The sequence below is a fragment of the Trachemys scripta genome, chromosome 1 (assembly GCF_013100865.1).
Source record: "Trachemys scripta elegans isolate TJP31775 chromosome 1, CAS_Tse_1.0, whole genome shotgun sequence".
Taxonomy (NCBI): Eukaryota; Metazoa; Chordata; order Testudines; family Emydidae; genus Trachemys; species Trachemys scripta.
This window is the reverse complement of record NC_048298.1, coordinates 25939195-25959083: the sequence shown is the minus strand read 5'-3', so window position 1 is coordinate 25959083 and position 19889 is coordinate 25939195. Positions and strand designations below refer to the sequence as shown.

Here is a 19889-nt window from a genome sequence, read left to right as displayed (position 1 = left end):
ATCTTGCCAGATCTCTCAAAAGAAACATCTTTCATATGGATAAGGAATAGCCACCAATAAATAGGGATAACAGAGTCTTTTTTTTGAAGATTATGTTGTATCTGCAGTTTCAGAGAAAAAGTGCATAACAACGTCTATTTATGGTAAAACTATGTACATACAGGATGACTTTAATTTGAAACTGATTAGGCAAAAAAAAAAGTGATTTGCTGAATTGGTGCAATAATTTGTGCACTGTTTCTTCAGAAAGGTTCTGAATTTATATTTTGAGATTTCTGGTGAAAGACAGTATTTATTTTAAGTAAGAGTTAAGAATGTTGTGTTATAATGAAATAAGAATAAGGAGTTTATTATGTAGACAGTGTGATTTGTGATAGCCTCAATTATTTTCAAGTTCTTTAGTTTGTACATAATGTTATAACTGTCAAGATTTATAAATTTTAGCACCAGAAGAGACTATCAGATTATCACATAGCAACTTTAACTTGTTTTTTCAAAAGTTTTCTGACTTTGGGATCATAAATATTTTGTCACGTCTTTTACATAGGTTAGCGGTACTTTTAGTGTGCATAGTACGTATTGTAACTAGATTGTATATTTTGTAAACAGTTGGCCGAAAGTAAGTCAAATTGCAAATTAATATAAGATTATCTTCCTATCATTTAGAGTACCTTTTCTCAGTTTTATTCAGCAGAACACAAACACTTTAGAAAGGCACCAACCATGTACAAATTGAAGCTTTCTCAGAGCCCTAGTTTTAAGAAAAGAAAGCAGTGAAGCACACCTGCAGATAATCCTACTGTATGTTGATACGTGTTGGTGTTATACCAGAGATGATGGTATCTGACGCCTTGGCTAAACAGAGAAGGAAAATGGGGAATAATTGCTAAGGAATTAAAATACAGCGGATTGCAAGATGAAAAGTTACCTCTCTTTTAAGATTCCAGAAAACCCTTTGTGAGAGCTAACAAACTTTGTAATGCCAACATCAAGTTCTATTAGTCCATGCTTCATCATGTCTGCAAAGCTCTCTGGGTCCCCTTCTTCATCACTTTCCTCAAGTTCATTATCTTCTTCCTCACCTTCTTCATTCAGGATTATATCATCTTTCTTGTCCTCAAGCAAAGGTTTCCCAGGTTGTTCAGTTACAATGTCAATGCTTTGCTCAGAATTGCTTCCTGTCTTAGAAGACTCTTCTGAGATCTTTTGCCTTTTAATTTCATCCACATTAGCCACATCATCCTCAGAATGAGGTCGTTTCAAGGAGGTCATTTCTACAGCTTCCATGTCGAAAGGCACAGAGCGGTACAAAGTCCTGGGGAGGAGGGAAAGGACTATTTAAAATGGTGTATTTCCAAATCTTTTTGCTTTTTAAAAAAATTATATTTTTAAACATGCAACACACACAAACCAAACAAAAAGCAGCAAATTCTGCATCAACTTATACCTGGGCAACCCCAGATTCAATGGATTTGCACAGGTGTAAGTTAAACTACATGCAAAGATACAGCTACCAAGAAGATACACTCGACAAACTCAGTAGTCTCAGTAGAGGAACAATGCAGGGAAGGGGGAGTAAAGGATTAGGATTAGAGATCCTGACTGAGAAAGACAGAAAAAGCGTTCCTGACAAACAATACATTGTGTCAGGCTCAGGCCTGGTCTATACTTAAAAGTTTTGCTGCATAGCTACGTTGATATAGAGGGTCAGGGGGAGGGGGGAATCACACCCCTAACCGACATGGTTGTTCCGGCAAAAGCTAGGGCTGGCCTTACCATGAGGCGACCTGAGGCGGCCGCTTCATGTGCCAGACTGTGGGGGAGTGCCACTAGGACCCAGAGTGTAGAAAATTGTGTCTGCTGCTGGTGCATATGTATTCTCTCTGCTCTAGATGCACAGAGATGGTGGAGTGCTGTGCTGGAGGAAGGAGAGCACAAGAGACATAACAGGCAGGCAGGAGAAAAGGTGAGAGGGAATAACAGAAAGCAGCAGGAGCTGCAGGGAGAGAGAGTAGGGGGGACCTATTATGTATCTCCCTAGCACCCCCAGGAGCCTGAAGTGATTAACATCAGCTTCTCAGGGAGCTTTCTGTTTCCTGCTGCTTCCCTGAACCCACTTGAGGAGAACAGGCAGTCAACTGAAATAGCAGGAGCCAGTTAGGCCCTTAAGACGCTGATATCTTCCCTCACTCAGGCCCTGCTTATTTGTCCCCTTCAATTGAGTGTTGAGAGGCACTATAGCTGGCTCAGAACAGCAGTCATGAGTGAAAGAAGAAAACGCCCCTCTGGGGCAGCATTCAGAAAAAGAAAGAAAGCAAAGGAAGCTTTTCTGTCTAAGCAGGAAGGAGCTCTCCTGAGATAACTAGACACAAATGTTCACGGTGAGCATTCCGGCCCCACCGAGGATGTGAGTGGTGAGGAGATGCCTGATCTTCCAGTACTTAGAGTGCAGGTGACCTGGCAGCTACTGCAGCATACATATCTCCATTTCAAATGGATGTAACCATGCACATTCCTGAAGAAAAGTGTAGATCAGAGAAGAGTGTGATGGAGGCGCAAGAAACAGCTGCTGCTGAGTTTAGTTCCTTACGTCTAGATGATCCAGGACTGTGGACCCACTTGAGCAGTAGCCTGAGGGACTTCCTTGTAGGGCATGGGCCACAGCAAGTGAAAAACTTCCCCAAAGACAATGAAAATAGAAGTTTCCATCCAACACATTACTGGTGTAAAATCCCCAATGGCGACAAAGTGGAGAGGCCAGGGCTTATGTACTCAAAAACCCAGAATGCTGCATACTGTTCTTGTTGCAAACTCTTCCAGTCTAATGTTCCAGCTACATTGGGTTCTACAGGAATAAAGGACTGGAAAAATCTGGCTAGAAATCTGGCATGTCATGAGAAGACAGCAAATACACCAGAGAGCATTCGATAGGTGGAAAGAGCTTGAGATGAGTCTAAGGTTAAAGGCTACCATAGATGATCAGCATCAAGAGAAGATTGCATCAGAGTCTCTTTACTGGCAAAATGTTCTGAAAAGGCTCGTTGCCATTGTGAGAATGCTTGCTACCCAAAACCTAGCACTGCATGGCACTTCAGATCAGCTGTATGTGCCAAACAATGGAAACTTCCTTAAAATTGTGGAGCTGATGGCTGAGTTTGATGCTGTATTCCAGGAGCATCTAAGAAGAGTCACCACCCAAGAAATGTACACACACCACTACCTTGGAAAAACAATTCAAAATGAGATCATACAGTTACTGGCAACAAAAGTCAAACAGAAGATTGTGGCAGATCTGAAGTCAGCAAGATATTACTCTGTTATTCTGGACTGCACACCTGACATCAGCCATACAGAACAAATGACTTTAATGGTGCATTTTGTAACAACAACAGAACCTAGTGACAATGTCCCTGCAATGGTGACTGTCAGAGAGCATTTTCTAGAATTTATTGACATTGATGATACTGATAAATGTGCTTCTTAAAAAGCTGGAAGATACGGGATTTGCGATAGCTGACATGAGATGTCAGGGCTACGATAATGGTGCCAACATAAGAGGAAAAAATAGAGGAGTGCAGACACAGATGCAAGAGTTAAACCCTTGAGCTTTTTTTGTCCCATGCAGTTCTCATTCATTGAACTTGGTGGTCAGTGACGCAGCATCAGCTTCTAGTGAGGCTGCTGAATTTTTTAATGTAATTCAAAGCATCTATGTATTTTTCTCTACATCAACAGCAAATTTTGAAGCAACATCTAGGAACATCCTCTCTGACACTGAAAGCATTGAGTGCCACATGATGGGAAAGTCAAGCGGGGGCGATAAAGCCTATCAAACACCAAATTGGGAAGATAGAGGATACCATAGTTGCCATTATGGAGGATAATGCTATGACAGGAACTGTTCATGGGAGAACAGTGGCAGAGGGAAATGGAATCACCAGAAACATACATAACTTCACATTTCTGTGTGGCTTAGTGTTGTGGCATGACATACTGTTTGAAATAAATGTTGTAAGCAGGAGACTCCAAGGTGTTGACCTTGATATATCTGGAGCAATGGAACAACTAGACAACGCAAGGTCATACCTACAGTCTAACTGGTCAGATGAGGGATTTCAAAACGTTGTGAAGAGAGCACAGAAGTTGCCAGAGGAACTTTACACTGAAGCTATTTTCCCACTCATTCAAGAATACAGGAGTCACCGAGGAAGACGACATTTTGATTACGAGGCACAGGATAATCCCATAAGAGACCCCAAACAACAATTCAAAGTTGAATTCTCTAACCAGGTGCTAGATTGTGCAATACCGTCAACTGAAGAACGTTTCTTGCAGCTCAAGGAACACAGCAGTATATTTGGGATGTTGTATGATATTCCCAAACTCCTCACTATACCTGAAGAAGACCTACACCAGCAATGCAGGGCACTAGAGACAGTGTTGACACATGATGACATGCGCGATATTGATGCGAGTGATTTAGGTGATGAACTGAAAGCCCTTTCAAGATACATTTCAGCAGGATCACCTCCAAAGGCTGTTCTGGAATATCTGTGCACAAATAAGATGACCACCCTCTTTCCAAATGCTTTTGTTGCTCTGGGCTTACTTCTAACACTTCCTGTAAGAGTTGCCAGTGGAGAACGCAGCTTCTCCAAGCTGAAGTTAATAAACACACATCTACGCTCCACAATGACACAGGAGAGGCTGGCCGGCCTTGCAACCATCTCAGGAGAGCATGAGACTGTGGACCTTCAGCAGGAAGCAGTTCAAATCTTTGCAACCAAGAAGGCATAGAAAGCACCACTTTGATTATTCAAACAGATAAAAATGCCAGTGTTTACTATGCAGACAAGAAAAGTTACATTTGCTGTTCAGGGGTTTGACAGTTAAGTGTTACTTAAAATTTTTGAACAAGGCATTTTAAGTTGATAGTTCTCTTTTATTGGGTTAGGTAGCAGAGCAGTACCATGAGAGGAGTAGAACAGGAAGAAGGCAGAATTGAGACCTTTCAAAGTTTTGACCCAAGCGAGGGGGCATGGGGGCATCATTTGAGCTCCCCCACCTCAGGTGCCAAAATGTTGTGGGCTGGCCCTGGCATAGATGCAGTTATACTGGCAAAAAAGTCCTTTTGCCAGGATAGATCATTTCATTTAGAGAACTAGTATAGGATATACCAGCAAAAGAACTAATTTGCTGGTATAAAATGCTCCTCCAGTCAGGGGGCTTTCCTGTATTGCTATCTTGGTATATTTCTACTGTCAGACATTTTCTAGTGTTGACAAGGCCTCAGACAGGAAAGGACAACTTCCAGAAAAGACTTTGGGGTTATATAAGGAAATTAGAGTGAAAGGATCAGGGAAGATACACTGTACCCCACCAAGGGGAGAAAAAGCGTTTTATGTTTGTCTTTATGAAAGACAGGGGAAGGAAGGTGGTCACATTTTTAGGTAGCATCATCCCCTTGTAAGTATTCTCACACTTCTTATCAACCCGTCTGTACTGGGCTAGCTTGATTATCACTTCAAAAGTTTTTTTTCTCTTACTTAATTGGCCTCTCAGAGTTGGTAAGACAACTCCCACCTGTTCATGCTCTCTGTATGTGTGTATATATATCTCCTCAATATATGTTCCATTCTATATGCATCCGAATAAGTGGGCTGTAGTCCATGAAAGCTTATGCTCTAATAAATTTGTTAGTCTCTAAGGTGCCACAAGTACTCCTGTTCTTTTTAGGTAGCATCAGTTTTTCAAAGTTTTCCAGAATGGGTACTCCTGGAATCTCTCCCAGCTGGCACTGGAGAAGAATGATGCAACACCTCCAGCAAATCTGGCCTCTTCTCTTGCCAGCTCTCCTTTCTTCATTATTTTCAACTGCTATGATAGTGCCAGTGCTCAACTATCATACAGCTGTCCACATGGGCTTTGCTGCTGTCAATTTGGGGCCTAAGAAGCTTCTAATCCGTATCTCACTACAGCTAAATCTGACTACTTTGTATTATTTCCCCTTCCAAAAAGATTTCATCCTGTATGCATCAATAATTCAGACACAATGGTTCAATGCGCTGCTCCCTCCCGCGACACCCTCCCATCTGTATATTATTTCATCTCTTCTTTTCCCAGAAAGAGCTCCTATTCTTCTTCCTTAACTCACACAGTTCTGACCAATGAGTCTCCAGGGGTGAGGTAAAGGAAACCCTGAGAGGGGAGGGAGTGAGCAGGGAGTGAATGAAATAAACCCTGGAGGGCTGTATCTACTCACTCTTGTGGAACTGAGCACTTGATTCTCTTCACTGACTGCTTCAGTGTCCACTTCTGGGCCAGCAGGAACAGAACTTTGGGGGCTAGAGAAGAAAGGGATAACTGTTTGAAATTATAATTAAAAAATTATTACAACACCTAAGATGTTAAATGGGTCAAAAGTTCTCTACAGATCCCAAGATCTATGGGATTGCCTCAAAGTACTTGGGAAACCCCCACAGATCTGGAATATTATGCTCCTTACTCATTCCAGAGGAATGGGAGTATGGGGGGTGGGGGAAATCACATACCCCCACTGATTCTATAAAAACTCCACAAGCTGAAATACACAGATATTCCTAGCCCTTCTGTGCAATTTTCCCCCATGGAAGCAGCAAGCTGACCCTGAACTTGTGGCTCAGTGTTTATGATGCCTATAAAAGCTCTTTCCACACTCCTGAATGTAAATTATCACCATAAATAGAACACAAATAGAGGTAAATAAGGTACTTTACAAAGGACTTCCTAGTTCTGTGCATCATATTATAGAAAGGATATTATGTAACTGGATAACAGTTAAGATTAAAAAAGAGCACTGATGCTTAGATATACAAAAAAGCTGAAAAAATAGTTTTGTATTACTAATAAGATAAAAAACAAAAAACACACTCATAACTGGGATGCCTACAGAAGTTGGATGCCATGAAACTGTAAGAAAATCACCACAGAAACTAAGAAACAGCCAGACAGAAGTTAAGAAAGGCACAGAAAACAGAAAAGACACACCACGCAGAATAAATACTAGCGAGTTAGGTGGACACATCAATGTGGACCTTTATTAACCTCAGTGCTAGCCTATAATAAATTAACTTACTCAAGTACTTCAGAATCTGCAACAGGTAACCAAATGCAAGGCTAGCTCAGATGCAAGGCTAGCTCAGGGTTTTTGATTGATTGTTTGTAGTAGTTATTTCTTTTAAGGGATTTGTATGTGAGTTTAGTGCTTGTGAAAGGTGCCAGATTAATAGCCCTGGAGATCAAAATCCCCATAACTGTACACAGAACAGATACAATACCTGGTTCCATATATCACCCCACCAATATACACACAGATTTTTGAAGAGAGAACAAAAATCATTTGTTGCCAGTAAAGAGTTCAGTCAGGTCACAAATCAATCTTCTAGAAACTTCTTCAAACATTAGATAACATCTCCCACTTGAAAATTTTAAAAATCTATACTTTAAGGAAGACTAACATTACAGGTTAGTAATCTTGTCACCTATTGAATTGTCAGCTGTCCTGAAACTGACCATAACTAGCCATGCATAATACAAGTACTCTCAGAAATTTAGACATTACAATCACTTTTCCAGCCACTACTTGTTTCTCCCTAATTAGATTTTAACATTTTCTTTAGCTCCAAATATAAATATAGCTGTAAAAATAAACAACCAAAAGGATTGTATTAAGTTACAAATAAATCAGAGAGAAAGCTGCTTCACAAACATTTAAAATAATCAACTCAAATGAAGAACCAATAAATAAAACAAAGATTGAAGAAACAACAAAAGTGAAACAAGAAAGGGATTGTTTATTATTATTATAAAACTATAAATAATAACAACAAATAATAACAAAGGATTAAAGACCACTAACGGAAAGAGTGGAAGAAAGCAAGCAAAATAGAGGTATCAAACCATGTATTTCTTCATACCTTTCAGTGGATAACATCAACTTCAATCTGGCCCAAAATTTAAACTTTATAAAAAGCTTTTATAAAATCATAACCAATAGAAGTGATTCTACTTTTTAAAAATTCTTATTAAAACTATTTTAAAATCAAGTTTTCTGTAACATTGAAATGCTAATATCTAGGCTACAAACTGAAATTACGCCCATTTAAGAAACTGGTTTCTAAATTTATGTAGTTAAATTGGTGCGAACTCCTTGTATAGGTCCTCTTAAATAGGTTTAAGAGAGGCTGATATTGATTTAGCTTCAGTTGATTACCACAGAAAAGCTGCTCCCTTTCCCCTTTCATCCCAAACCCCTCCAGCTACCAAGCATTTACATGGCAGGGCTTTTGCTAATATCTGTAGGAGATAAGAGTGTGTCTGTTAACTGTGGCTAGGTCTACACTACCCGCCTGAATCGGGGGGATAGAAATCGATCTCTCGGGGATCAAATTATCGCGTCTCGTTGGGACGCAACAATCGATCCCCAAATCGATGCGCTTACTCCACCAGCAGAGGTAGGAGTAAGCGCCGTCAACGGGGAGCCACGGAGGTCGATTTTGCCGCCGTCCTCACAGCGGGGTAAGTCGGCTCCGATACGTCGAATTCAGCTACGCTATTCGCGTAGCTGAATTTGCGTATCTTAAATTGACCCCCACCCCGTAGTGAAGACCTGCCCTCAGATTCCCCCCTCCTGAGGAGGGGAGAGGGGGCAGTGCTCACCACTTACAATGCACTGAAACCTTGCAGGGCTACAATCCACTGGGAAGCCTGCCAAAGGATGTTGACCTATTAGTCTGTTAAGTATCTGTTAGGTGTTTCTAACACTCTAAAACACACATACACCCCCGACCCCCTACAGATTAGACTGTTATCATAGATTGCCTAGTCTAAGAACAGGGGACAAACAAATACCAATTGGAAAATGCTGTTCACCATATGAGAAAATATTTGAAAAATTAATTACTTGAGGGACTAGATGGCTCAAAACTGATTAAGAGAAAGACAGTCTTTCACTTGTACAGGTCACTAGTGAGAAAAGGTTGTTACTATTTGACAGCTGTTTGATTGTCTTAGTCCAGGTACCAGTGGACTGGTGTTCACATCACAGAGCCTGCACCCTTGTTGGCAATTTCAGTAAAGGCCAAGGTTTTATGGAGACTGAACTATCCCTTCATCATTAAAAGTATGGGGCTCTTTTATTCCTTGCCAATGAGTAAACTTATGCTGCTGTGCTTGCGCTGTATCTGTTCTGTAGATACACAGGGAAATTCAATCAGGCACTTTGCACTTTAAAAAGATAAAATGAAGAATGTTAACATTCATATGTAAAGCACAGAGCAGACTCTCCGTCAAATGAAGCAGGAAATTAGAAAAGATAGTAAATGGTATCATGGTAGAATGATACAGGAGGATCTAGGAAGCAGATGCCTCAGTCAACTGCAGGAAACAGTGTGGCATCCATAGAATTTAAACATTATACTTAGCAAGGATGGCCCAAATATTGCCCAACTAAGGGGACCATGGCAAGCTGCCAGGTGTACAATTGCTACTCCTATATTATCAGGCTCGCCGATGGAGGGGGCAACAGGCGCAACTGTCCAGGGGGCCGGGCGATTTAAAAGGGCCACCGCTGGCAGCTCAGCAGGGCTAAGGCAGGTTGCCCGCCCGCCCTCACTCTGAACCACTCCCGGAAGTGACTGATGCCTCGGTGTCCCCTGGGGAGGGGGTCTCCGTGCGCTCCCCTTGCCCCAACTCTGCAGCTCCCATTGGCCGAGAACAGCGGCCAATGGGAGCTATGTTGGCGATGCCTGCAGTCAGCAGTGAGTGGCGACCCCCTGGGTCCCCACCTAGAAGCCGCTGCCAGAGGGGTGTGACGATTGCTTTTGAAAGCCACCTGAGGTAAGCGCCAACCCCCTGACTCCCTCCTCACCCCAACCCCCTGCCCCAGCCTAGAGCCCACACCCCCTACTTCCTCCCAAAACCCACACCCCAATTCCCTGCCCCAGCCTGGTGAAGTGAGTGAGGGTGGGGGAAGAGTGAGCCACAGAGGAAGGCGGATGGAGTGAGCAGGAGGCGGGGCCTCAGAGAAGGGGTGGGACAGGAGCATGGTCCCAGGGATGGGGTGGGGCAGGGCAAGGGTCTTGGGTTTGCATGATTAGACAGTTGGCAACCCTACTGGCTGGGCATATGGAAGCCCTAGCCGTGCCGGAAGAGCACGTCTAGCAGCCCGCTGGGCACCAGCACTACCCAAATGTCAGGCGGACTGCATCCGTGCAGGAGTGGCTTGTGCATGCGTGGGGGCCCTTTGACTGTTTGGAATTGCTGTTGGCGGGCCTGTATATTTTATAAAACAGACATGAGTTCAGTTGTGTTAATCTTTTCTAAAGAGATGCAAGTGGCTAAAGATCCCAGCATGCAATGCTCCATGCTCTGGAAACCACTTGGATCAAAAATAGAGCCAGGATGATCATTGGGAGGGATCTGAGCCCCTCATTCAGCAAGGAAGGGCAGCAGGCAGCTGATTACCTACAGACAGATTTCCAAGGGGGGCAGGTGGGGGGACTGAAGGAAAGGAGGGAGGAAAACACGGTAAGAAGGGATGATTCCAGAGGGGATGGGATCTAAATTGAGGCCTCTGGGCCCTAGCGCTATATAGGCAATTTACACTAGAGAAGTTGGGTTACAGCAAGGCTTAATGAGGGTGGAGAGGAAGTTTCATTTCGGAGTAGGAGAGTTGTTTTAATCTAGCCCTGGCCACGGAGGAGCGCAAGGCAGGATCTGTCTGTACTCTGTGGGCCATGGCTCCGCACTGAAGGTAAGGGCAGCCATGGGGGTGCGGTTAGAACTCAGTGGGCCACATTTTTGTTCACCCCCGCGCAGCTGGCAAAGGGAGAGGGGCAAGGGGGGGAACTATGGGCCCGCCCAACACTGATGAAGAAACCGGGCACAAACTTCCCCACAGCCCCACGAGAGGAGTCTGGGAGGCACATGGAGCGTACCAAGGCAGGAGGCTGCGCGCCTACGTGGGGAGAGGCTCCTCCCGCTTAGGGCAAACAGTCCTGCGGGCGAGCGTTGCCCTCCGGGCCGCGTCAGCTCCCACGCGGGCGGCGGGGCAGGCAGCCCCGAGGCCGGGCGAGGCGGCGGCGGGGGACGCTTACCCGGAGCTTGACACTGCCGGTAGCAAAGGAGAGCGAGCGGCAGGAGGCGGCGGCCGAAAGGAGTCAACAACATGGAGCGGGTCCCCGGCCGGAGGTGCGGGGCTGGCGCACGTGTCCGCCCTGGGCTCGGCCTCTGCAGCGGGCGGCCTCAGTCAAGGCGCTGCTGCCGCGGCTGGCCTGGGCCGGAGCGCGCGTCTGTGACTGCTGCTCCTGTCCGGAGCCGGGGGAGGGCGCAGGCAGGAGACAGCCCCCTTCTCAGTGTCATCAGCCCAGCCTCCTGCAGACACCCACCCCGCCCTCCTCCCACCGAGCCCGGCCTCCTGCCCTTCGGATGCCGCTGCTGCAATGAGCCGGGTGGCCCAGCCTCCGTTCCTGCTGCAGCCATTTCGAGGTAGCAGAGCAGCTCCGCCCCGGAGGAAGGGTTTTGCTGCGTGTTTCCCTGAGACATTTACACTCTCCTTCTCCCTCCTCTTCCAGATTGTTTAAAAACGCCCCCACGCGCGCGCGTCAGTTCTGGGACAAAAGCAAATCATCCCCAGATGCTCCCACGTGCAATTTATTTGTTACCAGTTCAGGCGGCGCGGGGAGCAGGGAACATCCTGGCGGCCTTGTCAGTAAGACCCGTTTCCAGTATTGACTTTTGCCAATCGGATTCAGTCAAAGCCTTTTCCTTCCTTGGCGCTTTGTGGGAATGGTTTAGCCAGCACAATTTAGCTGTCGCGCAGTGCGGGGAGGGGAGGTTGTTAAAACAAACAGCATGAAAGATTTCGAATGTCTCACTGGCATGAGCGAGAATTAGCAGGTGGACTTTGAACAATTTAACCCCGTCGATGAAGCAATGTGAGCACGTTACGGTGTTGGCTAAAGGGCTAAGTCCAGTTCCCAGTAAAGTCAGTAAGAAAACTGTCAGTCCAGAGGAGGTGGGTGAGGTGATACCTTTTATTGGACCAGCTTCTACTGGTGAGAGAGACAAGCTTTCAAGCTTACACAGAGCTCTTCTTCAGTCTGGGAAAGGTACTCAAAGTGTCACTGCTAAATACAAGGTGGAACAGATTGGCATAAGGAGTTAACACATGTGTAAACTACTTATGCTAAACAAGCTGTTCCAACTTGTACTTAGCAGTGACACTCTTAAGTGCCTTTCCCAGGCCTGAAGAAGAGCTCTATGTAAGCTTGAAAACTTATCTGTGTCACCAACCAAAGTTGGTCCAATAAAAGATATCACCTCACCCACTTTGTCTCTGTAATATCCTGGGACCAACAGGGCTAGAACAACACTGCATACAATCTAGCGTTTTTGTCTGTGCACCACTGCCCTCTCTAGCCCAGCATATAAAACAGGCACAAACCCTCAGGCTGCCTTTAAAAGGAATAAAAACACCTGCATTCAGAGCAGCAGCACCTGAGTTCTGTCCCCATTAGGAGTATATGTCTCCAGGGCATTGAAAACCTGGGTCTGTGGGACATGAGCTTGTGGACTCAGTGTTTCCAAGTATGAACTTAAGTGGTCACATTGCATTATAAGAATGGGCTTAAAATTGCTGGACCTGGGGTACATCGAGCAAGCTCCCAAGACAAAGCCTGTGTAGTTTGTGCTCTGAGGCCTGGGGTGGTGGTCTTCAGAGCCCAAATGTCTATACAGCTATTCTTAGCGCTGTAGCATGAGCCCCAGTCTGTAGACCCAGGCTCTGAGACTCACTGCTACGGCATCCTGCTTTCTATATAGATGTACCTGTAGCCAGGGCCATCCCTAGCCATTTTGGTGCCCTACGCAGCCCCCCCCCGCTGGGGGTGTGTGGAGCCCCAGGCCTCTGTGGGGGGGAGGCTGGCCCCAGGCCTCTGGGGGGGACAGGAGCAGGCTTGGGGGGGAGAGGGAAAACCACCCCCCAGCTCTCACCGGTGGCACGGCTGGGAGTGGCGGCATGGAGTGGGTTTGGGGCCAGGTTGCTCCACTTATCGCCGCCGGTGAGTGTAGGGCATCCTACCCCTGCTGCAGTCCTCAGGAGAGTGGAGGTGGGGGTGGGAAGAGGCGGGGTGGGGCAGGGCAGGGGCTTTGGGGAAGGGGTGAAGTGGGGGCGGGGCAGAGGCAGAGCAGGGGTGAGGGCCATGGGGAAGAGGCGGCACAGGGGCTGGAGCAGCACCCAGCTGTGTAGGGCACCAGGAATTTGGTGCCCCAAATTTCCTGGTGCCCTACACAGCTGTGTACTTTGTATATGGGTAGGGACGGCCCTGCCCGTAGCTGTGCTAACTCATGCTTACTGTACTACACAGACTTTCTGACTCAGGTCTGCGGCTTGAGCAGCATCCACACTGCAGAACTACAGAGCTTAGTCACAGTGGGACTCTGGCACTGACCCAGGTCCTGAGCACTTGCTGACCTGATTTGTGTGTGACTGGAAGGAGGATTTGGGCTCAAACCTGGGTCAGAGCCTGGGTTTAGTGTGCAGTGTAGAGATGCTAATCAGGGACAAAGCATCCTGATTGGCTGGCTGTGGAACGATTTAATGGAGGAGATGAAACTGAGCCAAAGTCTGACTGATGGTAGAATACACTGCACAATCCAACTCCCTTGCTAAAGCTTTCTCAGTATAACCAGTCAAGAAAATAATAATAATAAAAAAGTAGAGCTTTCCAGAACCCAGAAGAAATAATGTCCAGACTCCACTAGCTAGCCCTATACAGACAGACAGCAGGCAGATCTAATTTAACTCATTCAGCACAGAGATACTATGGTGAGGGCCACAATAGAAATATATGAGAAATGGATGGTCAATCAGTCATGGGTGGCCATGCATCAGTTACACTGTCCACAGTGGCCCTCTGTGAATCATATCAGATGCATCTAACATTTACTGGAAGGGGGAGGGATAGCTCAGTGGTTTGAGCATTGGCCTGCTAAACAGGGTTGTAAGTTCAGTTCTTAAGGGGGCCATTTAGGGATCTGGGAAATAAACCATGTTTAAATTACAAAGATTTGAACACCATTTCAAAAACTTGCATCATGTGGAAGCAAACTATGCTACTTACTTTTAAGTTGTGTTAACTCAGAGTGTGGACAGGACTAAATACATCCTCTTTTCTGGCCTTGGTAAATGTCATCTTGCCCCTGCCCCCACCCCATTTCAAACACGGCTGCTAAGATCATCTTCATGGCTTGTCAAGCCAACTACATTACTCCTCTCTTTGCCTTTCTCCACTTGTTCCCCTTTTCACTGCATCAGACACAAACTACTGTATTTATCTTCACTTTTAAGGCCCTTCATAGCATACCTTCACCCTATCACCTTTTATTTGTTATCAAGCCATTGATCTCTGTCTGCACTTTGCCCATGATGCCAGCCTTCTATTCTGTATAGGTTCTTATGTATGTTCATCACAATAGTATCCAAGTACTTTCCAGTAGTGCATTAAGCAACATGACTGATATCTGTCACATGTTTGTTCTCTCATACTCTTCCCATGCACAGAATTGTGTGCTGTGGAATTTTTTTGTTACGATTTTTTAAAATTTGTATATATTTATTTGTTTCATAATATTTATACAGATGGTCTTTTATGTAGGTTAGAGAAGGCAAGGTCAAAGACATATGCCTTGCACTTAGAGCAGAAAGTAGGGAGGTTTGTTATGGTCCTTAGTTCCTGGTGCAATTCATTCTACAATTGTGGGCCATCCCCCTGAAAAAGCTCTGCCTCCTGCACAGACAAGCTTTACCCTTGTTGTAGAAAGTTTCATGGTGTCAGAGGAGTAGAGTTGTCAATCACAGTCTTCATCCCAGAGCTTTAGCTGATACGTTAGAGACCCTGGGCCTCTAGGCCATTGAATGCATTGAAGATAAGGACTGAGACCTTGAACTTCATTTGATATTCCATGGGAAGCCAGTGTAGGGAGCAGAAGACAAGTTTGATGTGTTTGCACTGGTGGATTCACACAGGGACCCGTGGGCCACATGCCCAGGACCCCGGGCCAATTTGGGGGCTCCCACAGGAGCACTGGAACTTGGGTAGAAGTGGGGGGGGCACTGGAACTGTGGCCCTGCCCCCTGTTTCTCCTCTTCACCCCAGCGCCCAGCTCCCCTGGCCAAGGCAGGCAACGGTAAGAGCTGCCCAGGGAGTCCGGTCTGCAGTGGGACGCTCTGTACCCTCCACCTGCCCTGGGTGGGGGCCAGGGTGCCTGAGAGCAGCCCCATGCCCATGTCCCAACCCCACAAGGTGTGCTGCCCAGGGCAAGTGGAGGGTCTGGGGCCCCCCACAGCGGTCTGGGCTCCCTGGGTGGCTCTTACCACTGCCCAGCTCCGGCTTCTGGCCTGCCCAAGGGGCGGGGTCTTGGGGAGAAGTGGAGGGGCTTGGTGGTGATGGGGAGCTAAGGCCCACCTCAGCCCCCCTCCGGGAAAAGGCTGGTGGAGCCGCTAGCAGGGGCTGGGCCTTGTGGCAGGGGAGCTGATCACTTTATCAGCTCTGTCGCTGCAAAGCGCAGCCCCTGCCCAAGGCTACTATGCCCATGTTAAAAAGTGGGCGGGGGATGGTCCTGGACCTCTCAATTCTGGTGCTCCTGGGCCCCCAGGGTGTGGGCCCACATGTTCTTTGTGCGCAGGGCCCCAATAAATCTTAATCTGCATCTGGTGTTTGTGATGGCCAGTGTTGCTGCAGAGACATGCTGCAGTTTTCTGCACCAGTTGGAGTTTCCTAAGCAACTGAAGGTCTCATGCCCAGGCATATTACATTGCTGTAGTCTAGCAGCCAAAGGTGACAAAAGGCGTGAATGAGGCCAGGTCATTGTTTGCCGTGGTGGGACAGAGTCTCCTAGACAACCCGAGATGGTACAAAGCGTTACTCACAGATACTGCTTTGTGAGAGCTTAGCATCTGTGAGGAATGAAGGAGTGCTCCTAAGCTGCTAACTGACTTGACCAGTTTTGGGTATGTATCTTCAACCAAAGGCCCCAAATGAGGTCTCAAAAGAGATGTGACTACTAACTCCTCAAACTATTTTTCTCTCCCCACTAGTATCACCTCGGTTTTCCTTGGGCTCAGCTTCAATCATCAATTCTTCATCTATGAGCTGCTCTCATCCAAGCACAGGGCCACCTTGGTGGTAGTGGTATAGTTGTATGCGGTGAAGGATAGGTAGAGTGGTGTGTCAGCTACATATTGCTGTCACCTGAATCCATGTCATCTGATCAGTTTTCACCTAGTGGCTTCATGTAGATGTTGAATAGGACCAGAGAATTGATCCTTGTAGCATTCTACAAGGGAGGGGTCTAGGTGCAGTTTCCTATCACTATTTGTTGGGTTCATCTCTCCAGGAAGAACTCAAACCATTTTAGTGTATGGTCCTGGCTACCTCTCTATAGTCAACAATGTTGAATGCAGCAGAAAGGCCTTCTTCAGCCATCTGTCCAGTTTTCCTTCAGCCACTTTCCTGTTTTCTCCTCTGCCACCCTCTATGCATGGAAGAAGCTTCACATAAAAATCCACAAAGCTGCTACCTTGTCCTCCTTCAGATCCCTCCTTAAAATTCCTCTCTGTCATGATGCCTACAAAACTCTTGGCAATGGCTAGGCAGCTTGTGTGCTGTGACCTCTGCTTATTACACTAATCACAATTACAGTAGAACCTCGATTTTACAAACACCAATCTTGCCAATGACCAGTTAGACAAACCATTTTTCCCAATGGAAAAGAAAAAAAATTGCATAACAAAATGATGTTGATGAAGAGCAAGTTGATATCCCTTCACATTTCAATGCCTTTAATGCATTGGAAATCACTTTGCAGTGGTTTGGAAGACAAGAAAGAAGCAATGCACCATACAGCAACTTAAGGACCTACTGTAATTTTGAGATGTTAAATTTTATGAACTTTTCCATTATATTAACTTCCCAATCCCCAGTTAGTTCATAAAAGAAGGGTTCTGCTGTATCTCACTGTTAACATGCTCCCCTGACTCTCGGTTATGTTTACCCGTTGTCCATTACCATTTACTTAGATGTAAGCCATCTGGAGCAGGGACTGTCCTTGTTATATGTGTGTACGGAGCCCAATACCTGATTGAGGGCTCTAGAGGCTACCACAATACAAATAACTAATATCAGTTTTCTAATAAACTCGGGAAAGGGAGTTTAGAGCTCCCCTTCTATTATTAATGTGTTTTCTGTAAAATTAGATTATAAAGGAATGACCTGGTGCATGCCAAGAATCAATAGGCCAATCCTTGAGACTGGACTTTCCATACTTTGTATAGCTCAGTGGTGGAGGATCCTGATCCTGAGGTTGCTGGAAGGCTGGGTTGGTCCTGAGACTCAACTAGGAGCAGCTGCTCTAAGTTTAATTGGCTGCCAGAGGAGCTGTTCTGGCAGCTAGGGAACACTGGGGCATAGGGATGCCATGACCATTCCTCTTTTCCCCTGACATGCCTCCTGCACCACAGAATGGAAAGAGGCATCTAGGAACCACTACACTGGTTCCACACCACTCAGGTACTCCCCTTACACAAGGGAAATCTTCAAGGGACTGTTAAGGTGGCTTTACAGCTGCTTTGCATCACTGGAGTGGAACAGAGTAGCTATAACAGAGCTGAGAATCTGGCTTAATGTGTATAGAATAGACTTAAGAAAATGCACTCACGATGCAAAAGTGATCAGTGAGCTATACTATGAGGAAGTCATTGTTAATAATCTTTTTCCAATTCCAGCCATCTGTCATAATTTACTTTAGCAAAATAACTTTAAGAACTGTGCAGGAAAGAGAAATGTTAAAAAAAAAAAAAAACTAAGTATATTACAGAACATGAATTGCTACCAATCTTCATAGACCTCCTGTCAGGTACCCAATATGAGACATGATGTGGAAGATCTCAATTGAGAATCACAAGAAAATTATCAGTCCATCATATTTAAAGTTCTGCTGGATTAATTTCTATAATATAAATATCATTTTCTGTTAGATCAGTTCCATGTCTTGATGCATCTGAAATTTGGGCTGTCCTTCGGAATGACAAAAAGCTTTTTGTCTGTCTTAAAATGAGTGTCTCTTCAGTTTTAATCTCTCTCTTTTCAAATTCCATGTCTCGGAGTTTTGATGTTTGTTTTCCTTTTCACATGTTACTATTTCTGCTGTCATACTTATTTTTCTAGTATTCGTTAAGGCCCAATTCCAGGGATTCAGTAGCCAGTCCAGGACAAGTGTCTGGGTGCAGGGCATCCCCATCGGGGACCAAGGGGAAAATGCTCTTCCCAAAGTCATGAAGCTTTTACTATTATTCAACCCCTGAATGTAGAACAACACAAAATAAGAATAAAAACTTTCTTAATCATCTCAATTTATTTTTATTTTAATTTCAAATGAGGCTTTTAGTTATGTGGTAAATACAGGTCCATTTATTGTAGTGGACAGAAACAAGAGGCTTCGCTTCCAGGACTTTATTTCAGTAGATGAGGGTTTGTAGAAACTGGGCAACGAGAGGATGCCTCAGCCCAGTTTCTCTCAGTTCCATCAAGGGAGTATGGTTGAGTAAATGAGCTCCCAGAGGCCCACTCTCTGCCCAGTAATAGGGAAGGACCAGAGTGTTGGAGGCTCTCTTTATTTCTTTTCCAGTGGGGATTATAATGCCAAGCACAGCCATGGACCCCAAAAATCTGCAGTATTATTTTTATGATTTATTACTTACATTCTGAAGTGCTCAGAGGCCCCAGTCAAGATCAGGGACATGTCATGCTAGGCATTATACAGACACAAAAATAGACATGGTTCCTCCTAGCCCCATCAACAGTTTTCTGATGGAAATCTGTTCTGTTGGAAAATTTCAACCATCTCCAGTCATACCCCAGAGTCAGCTCAGATTTACACAGGCTTCCCAGACACAGGGCTCCAGGAACAGAAAATCCACTGATTACATCAGGAGGGGGTACAGTGGTAGTGGGAATATACAGCTTTTCTGGGAAGGCAACATACACAGGGAATGTTCTGAACCTGCTCTTCTAGTGATGCTTCTGCGGAGCCCTAAGCACGAGTTAAAGCTGTCTGCATAAATTGGAAAACCCCAAGGGAGGAGAGCAGCAGTAACATCACCTGCCATCCCTCAGTGTGAAACCCCCTGGGGCATAGAGAACTAGGTTCATGAAGTGTAATTTACACCTCTTTGCATCAGCTGCTATCAATTGGCTTGATATTTTTTACTTATATAACTAATAATGTAACCCCACAATTTGACATTACTGCAGTCAGCCATTTTGTGTGTCCAGCCACCAGTAGCTGAAAACCAAATACCACATAGCTAGGAATAATTCTTAGGACCCTGAGAGGCAAGGCCAAACAGCTGTAGTTTGCAGTTTTGTGAATCAGAACGGGAGGAGGGGAAAAGAGTTAACAGACCATGAGAATGGAAGAGAGTAAGTGGATGGTGACCTTGGATTTGGGTGCTTCTGTCATACAAGTTTATTATGGCTAGAAATACTAGGAATGTTTTGTTGATAAGAGATCATGAGCAATTTACTGAAGCTAGAAGAACTGGTGACCCACTAGGGGTTACTATGGTGACCCACTAGGGATTACTATGAGTTATGTGTTTTGTGAGAGTTAGCTATATAAGATTAAGTAAAAGTAAACACTTTGGAGCAGTCCGAGGAAGCTTTTCTTCAGGCAAGGAGCTGACAGCTAAGCTCCCTAGCAGCTGGACCGAAGGAGAACCCTTGGAAGCCTGACCTAATAAAAAAAGTAGTTTCAGGTAAAAGCACTCTGGATTGTATCAATCATTTATC

General features: G+C 45.3%; 1 protein-coding gene across 4 annotated transcripts in view; it reads right to left on the bottom strand.

The window, feature by feature from the left end:
* PUS7 (pseudouridine synthase 7) overlaps positions 1-11371 on the bottom strand; it is a 46707-nt gene extending 35336 nt beyond the window's left edge. The window contains exons 1-3 of one of the 4 annotated variants that reach the window (XM_034766363.1): positions 11136-11371; positions 6263-6344; positions 929-1315 (exon numbers count right to left, since the gene is read on the bottom strand). In XM_034766363.1, the coding sequence (XP_034622254.1) occupies positions 929-1315; positions 6263-6344; positions 11136-11208 (542 nt within the window). In that variant the 5' untranslated portion in view covers positions 11209-11371. The other 3 variants (XM_034766373.1, XM_034766379.1, XM_034766389.1) reach the window with 3 other exon arrangements.
* Positions 11372-19889: the final 8518 nt, after the last annotated feature.